The sequence below is a fragment of the Mchenga conophoros genome, linkage group LG23, assembly GCF_057382185.1.
Source record: "Mchenga conophoros isolate Kocher_MC1m ecotype Shallow Benthic linkage group LG23, M_conophoros_male_GT1.1, whole genome shotgun sequence".
Lineage (NCBI taxonomy): Eukaryota > Metazoa > Chordata > Actinopteri > Cichliformes > Cichlidae > Mchenga > Mchenga conophoros.
In genome coordinates this window covers 25,800,736-25,818,001 of record NC_140547.1, presented here as the reverse complement: position 1 = coordinate 25,818,001, position 17,266 = coordinate 25,800,736, and the positions used below count along the sequence as shown (strand labels likewise).

The 17,266-nt window shown below is 38.7% G+C and overlaps 1 protein-coding gene across 1 annotated transcript; it reads right to left on the bottom strand.

Annotated features, from left to right (window-relative positions):
- Positions 1 to 185: 185 nt before the first annotated feature.
- sumo1 (small ubiquitin like modifier 1) lies at positions 186 to 14,714 on the bottom strand. The gene is made up of 5 exons (XM_085264232.1): positions 14,569 to 14,714; positions 14,097 to 14,171; positions 6,102 to 6,179; positions 5,885 to 5,956; positions 186 to 3,057 (listed from the first exon to the last, which is right to left on the bottom strand). Exons 1-5 carry the CDS (start codon positions 14,578 to 14,580, stop codon positions 2,989 to 2,991), a joined length of 306 nt encoding a protein of 101 aa, XP_085120358.1. The 5' UTR covers positions 14,581 to 14,714; the 3' UTR covers positions 186 to 2,988.
- Between the last annotated feature and the right edge of the window lie 2,552 nt (positions 14,715 to 17,266).

Here is a 17,266-nt window from a genome sequence, read left to right as displayed (position 1 = left end):
AATTTGTGTCTGGCTCTTAAAGGATGTAGTGAGTTCAGTGATCCACTGCTCAGTATGAACATCTGGAACAGGACAAATATTATACGAAAAGCATAACAGGACCACTTTAAATTATTGGACTACAACAAGTGCATAAAGCAGGCACGCACGCACACACACACACAAAAACATGCAACACACCTAAGTTTTGTTTTTAAATATTTTATTCAAAAAAAGCCAAAAGCTCATCTCCAGAATTTCAAACCATCTGTATCAATGTTCCTCGAGTGGCGGACAGTCCCTTCACCTCACCGAGATCGGCGTTATGGCTCAAATAACAGCCCTGTACGTCTGGGTGGAGTTTGGGTGGAGCAGATATATCACCAATGCACAAAAAGGACAAATTTCAAACAGCCGGCCAGGTTGAGAAAATCTTATCTACCTATTTTTTTTTTATGCACACACCTCTGGGAAATGACAGCCACTGATCATTACTTTATTTAACGTTGTTTTTCCTGCTATGAACTCTGAGGTGCTGCTTTAACCTGATTTAAATGTGAGCCAGAGCTCTGGGGCTGCGTTTACCTTCTGGAGGAACTTCATACAGTACACAGATTAAGAGTTTCACTCCAAAACCAGGAAAGCAAAGCTTTAAAAACACGCGCCAACACCACAGCAGAAGACCTTTCTTTGCACAAAACTGCCAGAGGACTTCAAAAATCTCTGTGACTGTCAGCGATTGAAACGTGTCTATAACAGGTTTATATTTTCATACATAATTACAGAATGAAACCCTCAAACATATTAAAATAAAGACACTGGAGATATACATGGCATATCATTCACACACACTAATACTGAATACAACATATACACGTAAAGAGCAAGTCCTTTAAAAATGGGTTCAAATCTGAAGTAGTTTCATTTCAGGTTGGTTATTATCATCTTACAATATGGTGCAGTTTAAGAAACATGGCACACGGAGGATGATCAACATAAACTCTTATGTTGTCCACTTCTTATGATGGACTGTCCACTAATCCAGCTGTTTATGAGCCCTGAATGTCACACAAAACAGGTGGAATGAAACGTCTAACCTGTTTCTTTTCTCCCCAAACATGAAAATGAAAGCTTAAAAGGAAGAGTTCATCCAGAAATCCCTGACTATCACCACGCTTACACCGGGCATCGACAGGTGAGCTCACTTTTAATCTCAGCTACAATCGAAAAGGACAAATATTTAATGGCTCTACCGCAGCTCAAGCAAGCTGACGAAAAGATGGCTGTCCCAGCCTCATTAATTTGTATGTACTGGACATAAAATATAAATCATTTTAATACAAGGGGTGCTACGAAAGTATAGCGCCACAAATGGGAGGTCTGTACAGCTGTCAAATTAATCCAGAATTATGGCTTCTAATAAACATGACGACCAGGATCAAAAGAATGTAAAAGAAATTCTTTTTAAGCAACCACCTGTTTCTCCAAAATAGGGTTTTTGTGGGTTTCTCAGGTGCTTCACACGTACAGAATCATCCAACAGATGCTGAACATCATGTCTGTTTTCCATACAGTGAAAGATCCCCAAAACATGTGGCCTGCTTCATAAGCCTCATAATTTCCCTTTAAAGGTGGTTAAGTGAAATTATTGTGTTTAAAATTACCCACAAGCTCCCTCAGAATGTAAAGAAACAAGTCCTACGTGTTGTGTTTATGAGATGTCAACTCAGGCTGAACTAGGGCTGAGCTGTACTTTGACGTTATACCAGTTTCTACCACAATATGGGTGCAGTGAGTCAGTGTGGCCTTTGTTTAGTCAGACAAATTATTAAGAAAACATTTTTCTTAACAGAGAAAGCCCCTGAGGAAATGGTGATAGGACTAAAAAGAAATAAAACGCTGCCCCCTGCTGATGAAAACCAAATTCTGCATTTTTTGAATTTGACTGTTTTAACAAAAAAATAGATACCGGTAAGATTTGTCTTAAAAGTTAAACAAATAGATGAGATACTGTATTAAATGATCATGATTATAGTTCAATCATAACTTGAGCTGTTGTGAGTGACAGCAACCAGATGTGGGTCGCATGTTAATGCCAGGTGTTAATACAGCATATCTGTTTCAGCTTCCTAACCAAACTGAGGATATGGTACTCCACCCCATCGACCAAATACGGCCACTTCTGGCTCAAAAAGAAAAACATAACAGCAGATGAAATGTTGAAACTCCAAAAAACAGGTGATCCCATGGTGGCTACAACCCTAATATTTAGTTTCCTTTCCAATATAACCCAAATAAACTGCTTGTGTATGTACTGTGTAGTGTACAAATATAAAGGATATAGGCAAATTTTTTACTCCAAAGATCCATGTTTACAGGGTTATAGAAGGCAAATAGCAGAAGACCTCAAATTGGGCATTTTTAGCACGATCAGAAACAAACCGACCTGCTAAACTTGACAGCTTGCTCCAACCTTTTATTGTCAGGAGGAGTTATATTTAATCTATCTTGGTAAAGAGGTGGGGCACATTCAAAAGAAGAAGATCAACTCAAACTTTCAAACTATCAAATCCCATACAGTCATCGGCCCAGAACAAAAAACAGCGGGTACTGAAAATAGAGATTAACAAGGAAACCTGAAACTCGAGGGTTGAACTGAAACAGAGCAAACCTTTTTATTCTGGGTGAACTAATCCTTTTACTGCAGCTGCTTATTATAGGATCATTTATTTCTTCTGAAATAACTACATGGATGATTAAAAACAGGCAGGAAAAAGAACGTTTTTCTTGGTAAATGTGGGCTGAATTCATCCCTGCACTTCAGAGAACCGGTGGTCCATGTCCTCGGCCTGTTCGCCTGCCTGCCCACACACACATGGAAGCCCTAATTGAGTCCGTTTTGATCCAGATGGTTTGAAACTGAACAAAAATACGTACATACATACAAAATAAAATACAAAATAAGTAAAAGAGGAGGAAGAAATAAAAGGCTTTAGAAATGTGGGAGGTTTAATTGTTCCAAAGTCCGCCAGTCTGTTCTTGATACACCTCGATGACGTCCTCGTCCTCCATTCCCAGCTGGCATTAACACACAGCACAGAGACACGTTTTAGTACAACAGTAATTCACTTCCTGTTATTTGCAGCTCACCAAATCCTGCCTCACATCCAACCCCAACCCCTTCGTCACTACGTCCATGAACCCTCTCCCTGAGACTCGCCCCACCCACTCCTTTGATTTAGATGATAGACCCCAGGTATTTAAACTCATCTACCTTCACTTTTCCACTTGGCCCTTTCTCTAATTCACACACACATATTCTATCTTGCTTGTACTGATTTTAATCCCTCATCTTTCCAGAGCACACCTCCACCTGTCTGGGCTCTCTTCCACCTGCTCCCTACTCTCACTACAGGTCACAGTGTCATTTGCAAACAAACTGACCTCATCTGTCAACACGTCCATCAACCCTACAAACATGGTTATCAGAGCTAATGCCTGATGTTATTCTACTTGATGTAATCTGTTAGTGCAGTGGATAAATGCATAGCTGCATTAATACATCAGAATGTTTGACTAACATAAAAAAAAAAAAATCATTCATACAGGTGCTTAAAGTATTCATAATAAAGTTTAAGGGCCATGCAAACAAGTTTTATACAAGTTTCCAAGGGAAAAAACAAATAAAAACAAAAATAGGAAATAATGAGATGGATTTAAGATATGAGAGGAACCTGGAAAAAACTGGAGCGTTCGCAGGGTTGCAAATTTAAACACTTTCCACAGTGTAACACAAAGTCAGTTAAACTTCAGGGATATCAGTGTGTCCAGTTAGGAAGCAGAAACCACCCAGAATCCATTTCAGCCGCTTTAATTTAATTGAACTGTTTAGCAGACTGATTTCTCTCTAGTTTAGCTTTGTGTTAGTGTCCTTGTCACTGCTGCAGTGCTGGAGCCCTGCAGACCATTCAGAATGATCAGGTAATCCAGCTCTTCCAGGACAAGACAAAACAGCTTGTTATGCCTTACAGCACATTTTCAAGAGTGGAGGAGATAATCAGGGGATGGGCTGTCACACAAGCAAAGGTCCAGCAGCAAGACAACCTCCAGCGAGCTGTTAGTGAGCATGTTTCTGACCATAGCTGGACTGGCCATCGGGCCTCCCCCTTGTTTAGCAATCACGTGATTTTTGCGCATTGCATGCCGGGAACTCGTGGCAAAACAATCCAAGTACCGCATCAAATGCAAGCATTTGCAGCAACGCAAAACGTTCATTCTCCGGTTCCAATACCTTCTTGTTTTTTCTTTGCCGCACAAAAAAGGAATGTACAAAAGAAAAGGAGAACAAGGACAAAGACAGACTCGACTAAGAAAGACAAAGAAAAGATACGAGGAAAAAATCAAAGGAGTGAAAGGGTCAGACCCTTACGAGCACACAGAGTGGACAAAAGACGTTAGCGTGCTGCCCAACTTTCACCACGCTCAGATTTATAATCATACGGTTCTTGGAGTGAGTGCATACACTCATGAAGTTCAGTAACTTCAGGTCACTGCAACAAGCCCAGGTACAGTTTACCGACGGATGGGTACAGGACCTTGAAACGCACCGTGTAGAACGAAAGACCATCATACGAACAAAGGTAAGTTTACCAGTCTCACAAATCGTCTTCATAAATACACAATCGCAAACCGTTTATTAATATAACTTTTGAGCTCAACGGTAATTAATTAGTGGAAATAATTTCTGGTAGCATTACAGAAATGTAGCAGTGACAATAATATTGTATGCTGTAATCGCACTGGGCAATTAGTGATACAAAAAACCTGTTTTATCCTGTGAATAAAAGTATATGTTTTTGTCAATGTACCATAATAACAGAAGCGAAACACAATATTGTGTTAGCACAATTCACTATTTATGCACAATAAATAAAGGAGCGACAATTTCTGTTCAGCGCCAGACTTGCTTGTAACCTATATCACCAATTATGTTAAGAAAAATGACGTATTAACTACTACAAAACTCTGACCTTTGTGGAAATGCTTGGAGCAGACTAACATGTGAGCTGGAGTGTTCTGAGACGTTATATTTGGTATATCCAGACCATCCGTCGGCTCTTACTTCGGAAACATGGCTTAAAAAAAAAAATTTCTCTTCAATGACGTAATCCGATAAAAAAACAAACAAAAAAAACAAAACAAAAAAAAAACGATCTCTTTACCCGTCGGCTTCCCGTGGCTGTCATGCGACCGGCTGTTGCAGTTAATAATACAACAGCTTCTTGCCATTTTTTGTGTTTCTTTTTATCGCTGTGTAACTGAGTTCAATTGAAAGCCTGCGTGCGCTAGTACCTCTTGCCACAAGTTCCCAGAATCCTTTGCGGTTTTACCCCTGAATGACGTCACATTTTCAATCTTTATCCTGGTGGGCCGGTCTCTAGTCAAAATGCCCGGGCCGATTTTTTGACCCAGTCCAGCCTTGTTTCTGACCAACAATCAGAAACAGACTTCATGAGGATGATATGAGGGCCATGCACTCACAGCGACAAACTGTATTTTATTTGCTGAAATATCTTGGTCGTTTGAGATTAACAGCACTTTATAAATAGTTACTACTCCCTTTCCAGAAGGTGTCATCACACTGGGTACCCCCGCTTGTTTGATTTGGCAGAACGTTATGTTGGATGCCCTTCTTGACCCAATACAAAACAAAAGCACGAAATAACAAAAAGGAAATAAGGACGAGATAATCAGTGCAACACATATTGATAAAAACTGCCGTTTCTCTTATGGCCACTCAAGACTGACTAGTAAAAAAAAGAAAGAAAGAAAAAGAAAGGAGGGACTCTGGATAAATGTGGGGAAGAGCTTAAGAGGACAGTAAAGCCTGAAGATGAAAGGTTACCTCTTTGGGAGTCTGGTTGTCTGCGATTCTCTGTCCTTCAAACAGAAACCTTAGCGTGCTCGCTGGGACGCCCTGGAGGGAAAACACAAACATACAGAGGTTGGTTTTTATGTTTGTTTCTTTTTTTAAAGTGACTTACTCCTGAGCTCTCAGCCCTCTCTGTGTGTGGCCTGCAGTCAAACTTGTGTCACTGAGTAACTGGGAGTGACTGATTTACCTGTCTCTGGCTGTATGACTCCTTCAGCTTCTTTAGATGTGTTGTCATTTTCACCTTAAAGTGGATTTCACTGCTGTCCTGTGGAGGCAAGCAAGGCAGTGATAAGAAACACAATCCCAGGAACTTTATTGTGTTTATGAACCGCCGCTTGCCTGACAATAACCTTCACTTTATATTGTGTCAAGTCAGATTCCACAGCGCAGGCGGACTGTAACACTTAATAACTTGACTCCGTGTCATACACTTCTTTGTGTTGTTCATTGTAAAAGCGTTTCCTAGCATGAATTCTGCTACAATGTCTCAAAGGTTTTAGAGGACTTGGTTCACTGGTGTGTCAAAGATAAGAGACTTTATTAATATTTCCCACTTCTAATTAATACGGGGTTAAATTTTTCATCTCTTTTTTCAGTTATTTCAGAAATCAAAATGTTTTGAGAGTCTGAAACAGTTTAAAATATTCCACAGCCGTCCCTCTCCCCAGCCACCTTCTCCAGTTTATCAGAGGGAACACCGAGGTGTTACCAGGTCAGTCGAGAGATAGAATCGTTTCAGCGACTCCTGGGTTTGGGCCTCCTCCTGGTAGGACATGACTGGAACATCTCCCCGGGCTCCTTTGGGCCAGGCACACACCTCTTGATGTTGTGCTGTTTCCACCACAGCCGGGTTGAAGCCACAATTGTGCAGTCGTGTTAGTTTTTACCACTGATAACCTCATTATATCAGTACAGAAGCTCAGAGAGTCACGTTGCAACAGTTTGGAAAGATGTCGTGTCTTTTATCTAAGACAGATATTCCAAAATTACCCAAATAATCCTAAAAGCAGATGTTTCTGTTACAATTCATATTTATGTAGCACCAAATCACAACAACAGTCGTCTCAAGGCATTTTATATTGTAAGGTAAACACCCTACAATAATACAGAGAAAAACCTCAACAATCAACAAGCACTTGGCGACAGTGGGAAGGAAAAACTCCCTTTTAACAGGAAGGAACAAATTCAATCTGAAGAAAAATCTGGTTCGTAACATATTTGACTTATTTTAATTTTGTGCAAAGACACCCAACCTATTTAGAATACTGAAACATCAGAAATCACAAGTCAACGCCTCAAGGTAAAGTTTAAAAACACAGACTTACATACATTTTTCCATCCATTGGGCAGCAGTAGGGGAGGCATATTTGAACTATTCGTGGCAGGATACATTTTTATGACTAAAAATATCACAACATCACATAGAAATGTACAGCACTCGCTCACTTGAAAGGTGATGTGCCAACGCTGCCAAACAGAGTCTGTGGAGAGATAGAAATAAAAACTATCCGAGTTTCCCTGAACCACTCGTGTAGTTAGCTTCTAGCTTCTAAGCCCCTTGCAGTCATACTATTCTTACAAGCATCAGCTTGTATTCGTTTGTCTGGAAACTGGTTTAATTAAACACGCATATTAATCACCCGCTATTGTCCTTTCCGTTTTTGGTGTGGCGTAGGACCTGGGTCATGACAGTGACAGTAATATTTATCTTTAACTTTGTCTATTGTGTCCTTTGATGAAATTGTTGCCGAGCATGACTTAGCCCACAGCCAGTTCTTTAGATATTCACAACTGATTTTATTAGAACACAGCAAACCAGTCCTTGTCCATTCCAGGCGTATCAACACTCGAAGAAATGATGGTGAAGGGGCTTGACTTCTAAAGTGTATAATGAACTCGCCAGAAACGTCAGTAAAGAAGCTTGAGTCCTGGAGAGAGGACCTACAGGAGAACATCTCTATTGAAGAGTGTGAGAGGACTTGTGCCAAGGCACAATCACAAACAGTGAACACTCATTTAAATTTCTTGCAGTACAACTGGTTAAAGCATACTTTACACTTTCTACAGTACCATCCCAGATGTTTGCATAAAATGTGACAAGGAAAAGTGAACGATTTTCCCATGTTTGTGGCAGTGTCCTGAAATTTGAAAAATTCTGTGAAGAAGTAAAACAATGCACTGAAGAAATATTAGAAATAAAAATACATTTAGAACCAAAACTTTTTCTGCTGGGTATTTACCCAGCTAATTGTAACATAACAAGGAAGCATCAGCTATTTTTAGACATAAGGCTGCTGATGGCCAAGAGAATGCCTGCAATTGCTTGGAAAGAGGTGGATAGACCAAGGATGGGTAAATGGATTTCAGAATTAACATCAACTCTGCCCTTAGAAAAGATCACCTACGCAATCAGGGGTAAACAACGAAGCTTTGACAGCATCTTCAAAAAAAACTTTCTTGCAAATAAAGACTTTCCCGTTTGGTGGGAGCCTTTGGGGATGACTCATAAGTGGCCCTCTGCAGTCCATTTGGGATTATGTTTACTGCTTGGCATTGAACGACTACTTTGTAATTTACGTGTAACGTATACCTGCGAGTGTGAGTAATGTATGGTGGGAGTCCCATACAGTTATCCCCCCCACCTTTTTTTTCCCTTTCATGGTGTTATATGTACCATTGCAGTATATGTAAGTTGTGTATGTAAGTTTACAAGGCTCGCAAAATTTCAAAATCTCTGGTAGCCCTTCGGGCAGGCATTCTTCAGTTTTTGGTAGCCCAAAATAAATTTAAGTAGCTCGAAAAAAAAGACAGCAATTTTTTTATGTTTTGTTTCCGTTACAATATTATACTTTAATGTATAATATTGAAACGGAAACAAAAATTAATCAAAAAAATTGTTAAAATACAAATCACAACAACTGTATAAAAATTACAACCATCAACTCAAATACTTGGTTCAAATTGAACAGAAATTTCTATGAACTTGTAAGAACTGTGTAGAACATGAATCAGTCTGTGTCAGATCCTGAATTTGAAATTTCCACTGAAGTCACGGGTAAGAGACAAGTGGAACCAAGATCTAGGCCATTTGCTTTTTGAAGTTTGCAAAGACTGCTAAATTTTGCCAGTGGTAGTTCACTCTTTGCAACATAGCACGCTGTTCTAAACAGCTTTTTCAGGAGTTCTTGTTGTGCTTGGTTTATTTTTAGTATGTTTTTTACAATTGCTGTTTGTTCTGGGAAAGATACTGCAGACTGGGAAATAATGCATTTCTTGCATTTCTCATGGGTTCTGATGAGGTCTTTCTTAAAATTACTGGTCCCAGTAACAAAGGCGCTTGTCGACTCAGAAATCAAATGAAACTCACAACACACCTGGCAGAACATCATGTTATTTAGCTTGTCATATTCCAGCCACAGAAATTCTTTTGTCCATGAAACCAAAAAAGCTGCGCTTTCTTTTTGCCTCAGTCTGATTTGTCATAACTTTTCCGTTTTGCGGTAGGCTTTTCTTTGGCTGCCCCTTCTTCACCCTGACCTGTCTTATTTGGCTGAGCAGAACTAAAATAAAAGCGTAAATCCTGCTGCTTTTACACACGTACTTACATAACTATCAGCGATTCTTTGCGCACTCAACCTCACATGTTTAAGCTTGCTGCGGGAGATTTCACTTGTCATGTTTGAATAGTAAGCTAATGAGTGATAAGACGATGTCAGAGGAATTGGTGCACAATTAATCGCCACTCACCAATCAGTGCTGCTGCTCTCTACACACCGTTCGCGCGATTGCAAAATGAAATTGAAAGCAAAAAACAAGCGCAAATTCAGACGCAATTTCAATACGTCACATATTGACAGTGGCTCATCGATGCCAATGACATAATTACTCAGCTACATTGGCGAAAGAATGCAAAAGCATAGACATTTATTTTCCTTCCTATGATAGCCCGACGAGCAGGGCTGAGTTAGATTTTGGTAGCCCGACTGGAAAAATCGCTAGCCCCGGGACGTCGGGCTAGCGATTTTGCGAGCCCTGGTTTAGCTACTTGTTTTGTTATGTTTTAGTGGTTGTGTACAGGTGTTATGTTCGAAAATAAATAAAGACACTGTTGGGAAAAAAACCCCACTTTGTCTTATTGTGCATTTTGTCTCATTTTGGCAAATACATTATACTCATAATACATTAAAGGCAAGGTGGAGGAAGTTTAAAACTATAGAAAAAGAATAATTCCATCATTATTTAAGATGTTCGATTTCACAGTTACTGTCATTATGGTGTACAGCATCAAGCCTAGCCCTTAAATAGACTGATCAGATCTCAGCAGCCTGAACACAAAGTTTTCAATATGCTGAAAGCTAAAAAAAACACACTTTTACAAACAGAGACAGAGTGTAAAAATATAGAGGAAATGTCTTTAGCCATTAGGGTCAAAGGACTGAGAAGGAAAGATGACTCACTGTGGTTGTTTATGTTGTAATCCATTAAGTGCCAATCATTCCTACTTTATAGTTGTTAGAGCTAGTAGTGAAACTTAAAAAAATCCTAAAATAACTGAACATTGTCAGACAAAACTAAGCAGCAAAAAATAAAACACACTATGGAAACCAATTGAAACTAATTTCAAAGCAAAAAATACAAATGTGGAAAATGATGTGCTCACTGAGTGGCTAAACATTTTTGTGAGGAGGATTCATGGGATTTATCAAGCCTGGAAAAAATCTGAGCTAAAACAAACAGATGATTAGCTGCTGTAGGAAACTGTGTGGTTATTAAAATCCACTGTGAAAGAGAAGAGGATGACCTTCCTCAGGGTGAGTTAAACGCACCTATACGTGCGGCTCTTTCCACCCAGAAAACATCACGGTTGACAGCAGAGATGCGAATCCAATGAAGTGAAATTACGAGGATACATATCCAAGCTTTCTTTGTGTTAGCCGGCTTGACAAAGCCTAAAAGCTCTTCCAGAGATAATGGGTGTCAAGGCACTTATCATCTTTCTCCATTAACTCAGGCTTTCTGCTTCACCCTCCTCGCATGTTAACATGAAAGGGACTGTTCATTGTGTCATTTCACGCTTCCTCCTCACAAAATGGATCAACTGAGCACCGTCCACTCCAATCAGAGACTTTATCACTGAGATCTTTTCTTTAATTAGTGAGTTCATGAGTTACTTTATGAATAAATATATCCATTTTCCCACCCAGTGTGCTTTAAGTCAGCTTATTAGCTACACATTAGAGCTCTGATACTCAAGACTACTGAGTATGTTCACATCTGACTGTCTCCAGTAACATAATAAAGGAGGAAATCTCTGCTTTGTTGCCAGGCCAAAGTTAAATTATCTGTACTGATTGAACAGAACTTGGTGAGCAGCAACCTCCCAATATAACCGCTCAGTTTTCTAATCCATGCCATTAACTGCAAATCCACCAGTGTAGAGCAGATTTAGCAGCATTACGACCTAACAAAGACATCTACAGATTCTCTGCGTCTCCGACTGAATTCCTTTAAATTTCAGAATTAAAGCGACGCACAGTTTGCACGGCTGTAACCTTTTATGAAGGCTTCACAGAACAGAATAGCTACTTTCTTGTCATTCAGAACATAGACCAGTTTGCACACATCAGAATGAAATTTAGGGGCATTTACTCACCATGAGACTGTAAGGTATAAAGCATTTAAAAAAGAAGGATATTTACATGTAAGAATAGAGGAAAAATCTGTCTATATAAACATTCACAGTAAAAAAAAACCCAAACTGAATAGGATCTTAAAAATATACTGCACAGCAATACAGCAGCCAAACAAAGCAGCGCACACTCACCATTCCAGACATACTGGACTGTCCTACATATATGGTCAATTTCAGAAGTTTGCCTCATGCATATATGGAGCAGGGGAGGGGTTACTGTGAGGGGTCATATCTGAAGGTGCATGGCAGACCGTCTTTGGTGGCTTTGTGGCCAGCATCTGTGACATTCAGTGGTCTTTTTTGTTTTGTTAATGCCACACAAAGCAAAACAAACAAAAACGACGACACTACACACTAACGGTTCACTACACACACGCTAAATGTCTCAAATCTCTCAACTTGCCGTTTTCTTTTTCAGCACCATCACTCCCACAACTTCCTCAGCAACCAAATGCCATGTGTTACCATATAACTTTTTCAGGAAAGTCACGTTTTGTTTTGTTCTCATCTCAAGCACTTTCTGTGTGCAAGCGCTGACTATCTAAGAAAAAGCATAGCTTCAATTATTTATCACAGCTCTGGTTTTATCAACTCAAAGTCTGTTTTCCCCTTCAGAAACACAACACATAAACAGATTTCCCTGACGTTTGTGACATACAGTTGTATATCGTAGGGCTGCAACTAAAGGACTATTTTGGTAGATGACTAATCTACAAATTTTTCTTTGATTAGTTAGTTGGTCAACGGCTATTTTAATAACTTGGGCAAACCTCCTGTTCTAGGCTCCAGTACTTCACCTGCTCAAGCCTGCCCACCTGTGAATATCACCCTGCTGTCTTGTCCCACAGCAAATTAAAATAATGACCCAGGAAATATTTGTTCATATTAGGGCTGCCACAAAAGATTATTTTGATAGTTGACTAGTCACGATTATTTTTGCGATTAGTCGACTACTCAGATTCTGCATCCACTGGACGTAAAACATACAGCTTATTGCACCAGCAGCATCTGCTCTTATATAACTATCATTAGCTTACAGCTTTAAGTGTTTAAGGTATGTGCTAACTAAAAATAAAGACAAGATGATAGTTTATTACATTTTAATGAAATTTGCAGATTGTTTAGGTGAAGTTTAATAAACTCAGCCGTCTGCTCCTTGCTATCTAAAATATAACAGGACACCGGAGTAAATTCTCGAGCATCTCACACTTCCGTGATCTAGCCCCCGGCTAGCTAACGAGCTAGTGGGTAACAGACGTCTCCGAAAACGTCGGAGCGCTTTTGAAAATATGTGGTGTCCTGATAAACTGAGCAGATATTTGAGGTTTACACAGCTACATTCTCGCCTGAAAATATGTTAAACGTTTATTTTGTGACCCAGAAAGAATAATAAGAGTAATATTAAAACTAACTAGCTACCGCCATTGTTGGAAACTAAGCTGGGCCGCGCTATGAATTCTGGGACACAGCTGCTTCTTCTTCTTCGGGGTTTAACGGCAGCTGGCATCCTTGTACATGCTGTGCTGCCATCTTCTGTTTCAGTCCGTTATTACACTCTTAAATCCTGCTATTATTCCTGCGTCTTTTGCGATCTTACAAAGCTTCAAACGACACGTCGACTATTAAATCAGTCGTCGACGATTTTGATAGTCGACGTAATCGTGACTAGTCGACAAATCGTGGCAGCCCTATTCGGGATCTTACAAAGCTTCAAACGAGGCGTCGACTATTAAATTAGTCGTCAACGATTTTGATAGTCGACGTAATCGTGACTAGTCGACTAATCGTGGCAGCCCTAGTTCATATAAAAAAGCTCTTCTATACGTGCTCAATGTTAAACTGTTTGACTATATACATAATTAATTACTGATATGGTCAAAACCACAGATTAACTACCTAACGTTAGGTGGAAGCGGTTTACTATTCAGAATAAACACTAATATTAATGTGAGTCACTCGTTAAACACGCCAATGCCAAAAGATAATAAATAGCCAATAATAGCCGATAACCTCAATTTGCTGATAAATCAGTCAGGCTCTAAGTGTAAGTGAATAAAACAGAAAGTCATGCGTGTCAAACTTGCTTCGTAGTAAAGGAACCAACTTAAAGGACCACCACCTTTGAGATATTGCAGCATCAATCAAGATAAAGCCAAATATTATATTTTTGTTAAAAGAGCCACTGAGTAGATTTATGGTTGTGGATCTGTAGTTTCAGTTTATGTACACTTTATTTACTATTAAAGTATAAATATACACCCCAAGAATCCTACAAATGCAAATATGCAAATGTTTGGTCAATGTTTTTCATAACAAAACAAACTGGTTATGTCTGATAAGACAGTGTAAAGTGACAGCCTTTACTCTAACAGTCTCTAACTCTTCCCTGGAGCTAACTCTACAATGACACTGTTACAAAAAGAAAATGTAACAAAATAACGCTAAAAATATGTAAGAAAGCATCATTAATATCATCTAACATATACACACCTGACCAATCACTTTTAATTTGATGTACTCTCCGTCTTTTTTATCCCCTCCGTCTTGGCTGGATGGTTTTGTCTCCTAAAAATAAACAAACAAACCGTAAATAAACAAAACACCTCCAAGCACGACACACACACACTCATATATATAAATATTTATTTAATTCCAGCGCGACTCGACACCCGAGTGTCACTGCTTTGGAAAACCATGTCACTCTGTTTTGTAACAGTTTCTGTTTCGTATTACTGCCAACAACCGTTGCTCCACAGCAGAACTTTAAATAAGAAACCAGAGCTAGCCGCTAGCTGCTAGCTGCTAAAAAAGCTGTGAATTCAGGCCCGAAGCTACACGAGCTAAGAGCTAGCATATTAGATAAGTCGATACGAGCCAGCGGGCATAAATAAAGACCAAGCAGCCTTTCCCCGTTTTCTGCTGGTGACAAAACAACACAGAGCCTTCGGAGCGCATTTCTTACCGTATCTGACATGCTTTTTCTCTGTGTGTGCCCAGGAAAATACACTGACAATAGATGAAGCGTTAGCTCACAGGCGCAGCTCCTGGTTGATGTTATTCGACAGCCGGAATTGACGCATGGGGTTGCTTCTTTCAAAAATAAGAGTCTCTCCAAAGTGAAGCACAGACATGATCGTTTAATTTTGAAAAATATAGTTGGGGTCGATAAGCTTTACTCTCAAAAGAGCAAATTTTACCCTATTTTGTTTGTAAAAAACAAACAAACCCAAAAACAAAACAACAACAAAAACACACTTGAGCCCTATAATAAAGCCTATTACATATAAATTACCCTGTATCCATGTTACTAATAGGTGTAAATGATTAAAATGTATTCCTATCTTCTTTATTACCAAATAAACTGAATAATTTTGGTACAAAATAACCAGTAATATGCTCTGCCGACCGCTTTGAGCCCTACTTGTGATTTTACAAATACAGAAATTTTTGACATAAGCTACTTTTACAACAGAATTTTTTTTTTTTTTTAATTGCCAGTTTTGATGTAATTTTGACTAAAGTACAGATGTAGATTAACCTTGTTGGAAGTGAAAGAAACCAAATTTGTCCACATACTTAGTTAGAATTGTTAGCTGAGAAGACCCAAGGCTTGAGAATTCAGCAAACAGGCTGCACATTTTTACAGTCATAGAATATGAAGGGTTCCTTACACTAGTGCTGAATAAAGTTCCAAAAATAAATATCCACTGATCACATTTATATAGTGTTTTTAAAGGAAGAGGAAGCCATTGGAGATGGGTAAAAAAAAAAAAAAAAAGCCACATGTAGCGCAGATTTGTGACCCTGAAACTGTGGCCTGTTGTTATGAGGCCAGGCTACGGTTTGTCTGTCCAAGAAGGCTGACCAAGATAAAAACAGCAAAGGTCCACATATTGGACAGCTGTATTATAACATATCACACGAAGAACTATATAAATGTATGTAACTTCATAAATGTGAATTTCCCCATAACAGGTTATTTTTACAACAAGTGGCTCCGTGGTGTAGTGGTTAAAAAATTTGAGAGGGTGGAAACACAAACTCAGTCTCCAGTCAGTGTACTCAGGATATGTGCTGGTCCCAAGCCTGGAAAAATGGGAGGGTTGTGTCAGTAAAGACATCTGGTGTGAACTCTGTGCCATGGCAACAACTTTTGCACATCTATCGGCTGTGGCACACGCTTGGGCACAGCCAAAAGTGTTGTTTCAAAAATCTTTTGATTATTCTAAATCTACAAATTGTTACAACACTGAGTGAAACCCCCAATATCAGACAGCCCCCTATGAGCAAGCACTCGGTGACAGTGAGGAAGAAGAACTCCCTTTTAATAGGAAATGAACTTCCAACACACGCAGAATGAGGGAGGGTCGGCCATCTGCCCCGACTGGTCACCAAGGCAGACCATTTTACGATATAATATATGCATAATCTAATGTTTGACCATTAGGGTGTGATATAAATCTTTGCTGGATAGTAAATGCAAGTTTATGGGCACAGTAAACAATTAAACCCAATATTTATTTAAAAAGTATGGAAAAATATTTATAAAACATTTAAATGGAACATTCCTTTATTGGTAGTGTATTTTATGGACCCCTTTCCAGTGTACTGTTATAGCACAGAAAACCTTTTTTTTTTTTAAACTGGCTAATAACATGGTGAATACGCAGCACAGCGTACAGATGTTTTATGTTTTTTAAAGAACAATGTTTATATTTTTATTGAATGAATGCTTGCAGTCTCTGTATTTGACTTTGGGTGTAACAATCCAAAGACCAAAACCATAAACCACAATCTAGATAACACCGGGTCTAAATGCAATAATAAACTTAGACAACATGAACAAAACTGACACTAAAATATAATTTAGAAACTGTTAGATGGAGAAATGTATTGTAAAGGGTCTTTTCCATATCATACTAGTTGTAGGCACATTGCAGAAAACATAGGGCTGTTTTTGTTTTTTACATTTTGGTAATGTCAGGATGTGACACACACACACACACACACACACACACACACACACACACACACACACACACACACACACACACACACACACACACACACAATGACTCGCTGTGTGTTATTTCAGGATCATTTTAAAGCTGTTAAATATATAATAATGTCGACCCAACAGTAACCACTGATTCATTTCATTCTAAATTGTGACATAGTGACTTTATTTTTAAATTAACAAATTAATTTTGTCTGGCTAATAAGAATATAAACTAGATAAACATTGGCTTATTTGGAGCTTGAGTTTTTAAAATCAGTTTTGTCTCACCTGAGTGATATCAGAATTTCCATTTGTGCTTGGTCTAAACTGTCCCCATATATGTCACATTATTTTTAAGCGCCCAGACAAGTTGATTAAAGAGTTTGGCCTTTAATTAAAATTAAAAATACACATTTTTAATTAAAAATACAGATAAATATAATACATATTGATCAGTCCAATAGTGACATCAAGTTATTGGCCTTTTAAATGCTGGTGATGTGGATATATAACAAAATACTTTTATAATACATTAAACATTTTGTTAAATTGTATTTCAAAAAATTAAACAACATGGGGCTATATAGGAAAGAAACAAAAAATAATACAAATCATATTATGCATTTGCAAAACTAACTTAAACAGAATTAAAATATTAAGG